The sequence below is a fragment of the Hydra vulgaris genome, chromosome 03 (genome assembly GCF_038396675.1).
Source record: "Hydra vulgaris chromosome 03, alternate assembly HydraT2T_AEP".
Lineage (NCBI taxonomy): Eukaryota > Metazoa > Cnidaria > Hydrozoa > Anthoathecata > Hydridae > Hydra > Hydra vulgaris.
This window is the reverse complement of record NC_088922.1, coordinates 37,009,119-37,015,118: the sequence shown is the minus strand read 5'-3', so window position 1 is coordinate 37,015,118 and position 6,000 is coordinate 37,009,119. Positions and strand designations below refer to the sequence as shown.

General features: G+C 25.4%; 1 protein-coding gene across 1 annotated transcript in view; it reads left to right on the top strand.

The window, feature by feature from the left end:
• The first annotated feature begins 3,596 nt into the window (after window positions 1-3,596).
• Window positions 3,597-6,000, top strand: part of LOC100212697 (centrosomal protein cep57l1) — a 32,884-nt gene continuing 30,480 nt past the window's right edge. Inside the window, exons 1-2 of the mRNA XM_065793099.1 lie at window positions 3,597-3,724; window positions 5,169-5,356. Of these exons, the coding sequence (XP_065649171.1) occupies window positions 5,206-5,356 (151 nt within the window). The 5' untranslated portion in view covers window positions 3,597-3,724; window positions 5,169-5,205. The remainder of the gene's footprint in view (window positions 3,725-5,168; window positions 5,357-6,000) is intronic.

The window sequence follows — 6,000 nt, the reverse complement described above, 5'->3', positions numbered from 1 at the left end:
AAGTTATATAAAAGCTGAAACGTTTCTGTTTAGTAATTTATTCAAACGACTATAAAAAGATTATGGAAGTAAATTGCTATGAGTAAAAACTAATGTCAAATCTTCGATTTTAACGCTTTTACTGTTTACGGAAAGATAAATTAAGAGGTTTTTAGTCATTTATTGAGTATTTTAATGCTGTAAACTAGGAGACTTTTTATTTTCGAATAAAAGAGACATTTTTGGAATGTAAATACTTAACACATTTGTTTTAGCTGTTTTTATGACGCTGCCCCGTCGCGTTTTATGTATTTTAGTGGTAGTTTTGTTTTGCTTGATGCTTTGATTAACAAAAGGTTTATCAACAATAATAATTATATAAGAAAAGCTTATTCTCAGCGTAGTTAAGGAGAGATCCGAACGATTTGTATTTGTTAAAAACAAAAATCTACATTTTTAAACTTCAATTTTTTGTATTTTCCGCTTATTTTCAACTATTACAACTATGTATTTTTAAAAAGTAGAATTCTACTTTTTTTAAATATATAGTTGTAATAGTTAAAAATAAGCGGAAAATACAAAAAATTGAAGTTTATAAATGTAAATTTTTGTTTTTAGTAAATACAAATTGTTCGGATCTCTCCTTAACTACGCTGAGAATCTGATTGCTGTTTTCGATTGATAAGTCGATTTGGAACTTTGCTATATTTTTATCATTTATTTGCCTTTTTTTATAATCATTGTTTTGTTTTGTTTTTATATTGTTGAAATTGTCAAGTAGAAGAAATATTTGAAAGTGATTACTTATGTCAGATTTTATTATTCCGCTTTGAATGTATTTAGTTTATAGTAGAGGTATACCGGATATTTTTGCCGGATATACAGGAAAATGAACTTTTCTCAAGTTCTATAAATGTTTATGAATTAAAAACAAGTTTTGGCATTCAACATTAAATAGTGTTCAAGACTTAAAAAAATAAAATCAATAAAAAACTAGTATAACACAGGTATATGCGTTAATAATGTATAAAGAAAAATCGTTTTTTATAGCCAAATTTTTGCTTTTTTAATTTCTACTTTCTATACTTCGTCAGCACATATACCATGTAATACAGTTTTTCACTGATTTTTTAAAGTAAGATCTTGAATACTATTTATTGTAGACTGACAAGAATTTTTTCTTTATAAACACTTATTGAACTTTAGAAAAGTTCAATATCTGGCATATCCGGCAAAAATATCCGGTACACCTCTAGTTTATAGTATTATTTGTAAATATGTTATCAATTAGGGTAGCGGTTTGGAAAGTTACTTAAATTGGCTTATTTATTTAGGGTACTACGCCGTGCTGTAAGAGATTATTTAGAAAGCGTTTGACATTGCTATTAGTTTTTTACTTTTAAACAGTTTATCAGAATTTAAATCCTGATTTTAATTAATTTTTTACACCAACAAACAAGCATTTTTTTACTCTATTTTTTACTCCATCAAACAAACATTTTTTACTCTATTTTAATATGGGTATTAATATAAAATTATTTTCAAATCTGTGATTTATATAGAAGGAGAAATTGATCAAAATAATAATAACTTTTGTAGTTGAAATATTTTCATCTTCAATTTTTTGTATTTTTTTGTATAGATGAATAAAGATTCTTGGCATATATAGATGCCAACTTAAAACATTAAAATCTCTAAAAATTCATGAATGAAAACTTTTTTTGAACATTTGTCGAAAAAAATATAAACAGAAATGTTTTAATAATTCTAAAACACGGTGTATAGCAAGTATTAAAGGATACAACCTTATGTTCGAATATCCTAAATGTTTTTTGCATTCAATATTTGCGTCTTCACAAAATTGTTTTAAAGTAGCTACACAAACTTTAGAAGAACTAACATATAAAGAAATTATTTATTTAATTTTAAAATATTGATTTTCTTAGCACAGGAAATTAGCCGATGAAACTTTTTCACTATTTTTGTTTTGACACTACTGTTGTACAAATCATACTTCGAAGACTATGAATGTAAACAGGCCTGTAGTAACCGGGGGAGGGGGGCAGTAGGGTTATTTGCCCCCCCCCCCCCCTAATGATTTTTCGAATAAATAACTTTGAAGAAATTGACTGAACTTAAAAAAAAAAGCTCTTTAAAACTATTTCGGAGTAGTACTGCTCCCCCTTCGCCCCCAATATAATTTTGTTAAATTGGTAAATTAAAAAAAAGTGCAAATGTTCCCTCCATTACAGCTAAATGCTTTTTAATTTCAGAATAATTTTTTAAGCTATGATAATAAATTACTAGTCTTTACTTTCTTAGTTTACTAGTAAAAACTAGTATATTTTGTTGTTGCTTATGTTTGTTAGCGTTCATGTCTTATGTTATGGAACCATTACATGGTGGTTAGAGTTCTGGCTCAGAATCAAGAAGTTTATAGTTCAATGTCATATCTTGCCCAATAAGCAACTTTGGTAAGGAAAGAGGAATGAAATTCCAAGTTGAATGCTTTTCTGCGATACTCTGTTATAAACCAGTAAGATCTTTATGGAATGCCTTATTAACAATATATATATATATATATATATATATATATATATATATATATATATATATATATATATATATATATATATATATATATATATACACTTTGGAACGAGTTTTTTTTAATAATATTTTCAGAGAGTTTATATATATATATATATATATATATATATATATATATATATATATATATATATATATATATATATATATATATATATATATATATATATATATATATATATATATATATATATATATATATATATATATATTATTGCTGCTACACTTGTACTAAAAAGCTAATTTTCTCCTAAAAAAAACTGCGGCGTAAAAAGCATATTGAGTTAGAGAAAGTTATAAAACTATGATAGATATAACAGTTCTTAACAAACAAAAAATCACGTATCGGATAGTAACTTTTTCAACTGCACTAACAAACTCTACAATTACTCAAGATCCCCTTGCTGTGGGTCAATTACACGTTTGGTAATGGAAAAGAAACGCGTTCAACGCCATTAGATTTCGAAATGAAGGAAAAGTACGATTAAAAAAAGGAACGATAACGCTTTATACGATAAAGCTTAAACAACTTTATTTAGATTTGTAAGTTTTTATTAAAGGTATCTTTAAAGAAAAATGAAAATATGCAAATTTTTTAGGTTTCATAAGAAACCTTTAAAAGTTCAAGTAACCTTAAAAAGTTGAACCTTAAGAAACTTTAAAGGGTTGCATATTTTTTAAAAATGTTCCGAAAGTCGAGTTGACACAAATGACACAGCTTTACCCTACGAGCTTTATCTTATATATACATATATATCGCTGCAAATAATTTTCTGCTTTGTAGCTTTTATTAAGAATAAAATTAATTTAAAACTAAACCAAAAATATAACATAAATTGAAGGAAGAAAAGTATTGAATTCTGTTCAACGTTAAAGCTAAAATAATGTAAGCTAAAATAAATGCACTACAACAACAGAATCGGCCACGTAACTTTGTTTATTTTGAAAATGTTTAGGCACGCACGCTTCAATGCACAAAAAACAAACAAACAAACAAGTTTTCAAAAAATTTTGGTTATAATAAATATGAAAAATATTTAAAGTCTTTGTAATTTTAGTTTGTAATTTATGGTAGTTTTAAAGTATGATTTTAATAAAAACCGGTCTTGAAACTTAAAAAAACTCTTTATATCAAGTAAGTTGTTCAAAATTATTTTAAAATAATCATTTTTATTTTTCAAAAAATAACTAAAAAAAAAAAATCCTAAGAACTGTATAAAATTGCAGATCTTTTCCACAATGCAACAACAATTATTAATAAGGATTACTTAATAATTAGTAATTAAATTAACATTAACATTAATATATTTTATGTCAATTTTAATTTAACTTTTTTTTCATTTCCATGTTTTATTTTCTACTTTTTTATTTCCACTTTATTATGTAAAAAGTTTTTAAAACATCAAAATCTTTAAATAAGATTCATTTAATATATATATATATATATATATATATATATATATATATATATATATATATATATATATATATATATATATATATATATATATATATATATATATATATATATATATATATATATATATATATATATATATGAAAATCTAATTTTCAATTGAAACTTTTGATGGTTCATATGGTTTAAAAATATGCTAGAAAAGAGCAATTGCAGATGTTCCAATTAAAACATACACAGGAAAAAGAAGGTCATTCACTTATAGTAGAGAAAATTTAGAAAAATAGAGGTGTCAATCTGTGTTGTTGTCTCAGATGGTGCAAAGGCTTTTTGCGACCCTGATCACACATGTAGCATGAACTAAAAGTTATAACAATTAGATTATAAAAAAATTATAAAAAGAAAATTTGCAATAGTTATATGCAGTTTAAAGCATCTAACTATTGCAGTTTAAAGCATCTAACTATATATGAATGTATAACTTTGAATTTTTGTAATTTACCTTCTCAAAAATAATTGCATATTTGTATTATGACTATTAATTATTCTATCAACAGACTTTATCTTTTTTGATTTTCTATTTGTCTTTCTTCACAAAGATATAGGCTACTGCTCAGTCTGTATATTTATAAAGAAAGTCTGATATTACCTGTAAGTTGTTTTTCCACCTACTTTTGTTTAAGTTGTTTGACCGCTATAACTATCACATGCTTATTTTTTGATAATTGTTAACTCTGGCATTTGATTTTTTTTTAATTTGTATTTGATGATGTTATGTAGGGCGTATAAAAAGTATTGTTTAGTAGGTCATCATGTGTTCATTCATCATTCAGTTATCAATTGTGCAATTGTATTAGAATTGCTTCTAGTTGATTTCTACTTATACTTTACTGCAATCAATGACTTTTTTTTTTTAAATATTCTCTTGTTGTTACAACAGTTTTAGGTGACTAAAGAGAGCTAACAGCTTGTCCTTTAGCATGCTCTGTACTTTGGTTTCAATTAATAATTTGTTTTTTTAACTTTATTATCAATTTTTAATGTTTTACTTCACATTTTTAGTATTGATTTTAGTCATTTGTTTATTTTAATCTTTTAATTTCCTATTTTTGATTAATTTTAAAATTTAAATTTGTTATAAGTTTTGTCATTATTTTTTTAGTTGTAAATAAATTCAATTTAAAAAAAGTTGTCAGGCAATGCCAGAATCAAGTTCTTTTGCTTCACCCTATACATCTATTGGATCACAATCTTCATATAAAAATATTTCTCAGTTAGCAGACAAAAATTACAGTTTTTTGAGTTATAAAACAGAGGTTTTAAGAAATGATCAAGAAAATAAATCTAAAGGTAGTTTGTTTTAAATTTCAGAGTTTTTCTTTACTTTCATTTAAAAACTGTTTCTACTCAAATAATATTGAAATATTTATTTAGATTTTTTTTTTTTTTTTTAAATAAAATTTACCTCTCTCATATAGCTTCAGAGGGAGGCTATTCATTTTTTAAGATTTTATTTGTAACTGTTTCAACCCTAAATTTAAAAAAACAAACTTCGTTAAACAAGACTGCTGTGCAGAGAAACAAGTTAGGTGCAGTACTTCCAGAGGTGTAGCATGGATACATATATACATATACACATACATACATACATACATACATACATACATACATACATACATACATACATACATACATACATACATACATACATACATACATACATACATACATACATACATACATACATACAAACATACATATATACATACAATCTGCTTCATGTCCTGCTTCCTTGTAGGATACGCCTTTTTAGGCAAAGGTTAGGAGATGCCAACTCCGATTTAAAACACCCCCTGCCTTGGGGCTCTTGGTTGAGTAAAGGCTAGAGATGGTGTCTCAATAAAAATACTCATCTTGGGCAGATGTTAAATGCACCCGGCTACTGTCTTGTAGAAGGCCTCATAGGCAAAGACTTAAGGGGTAAACAGATTCTA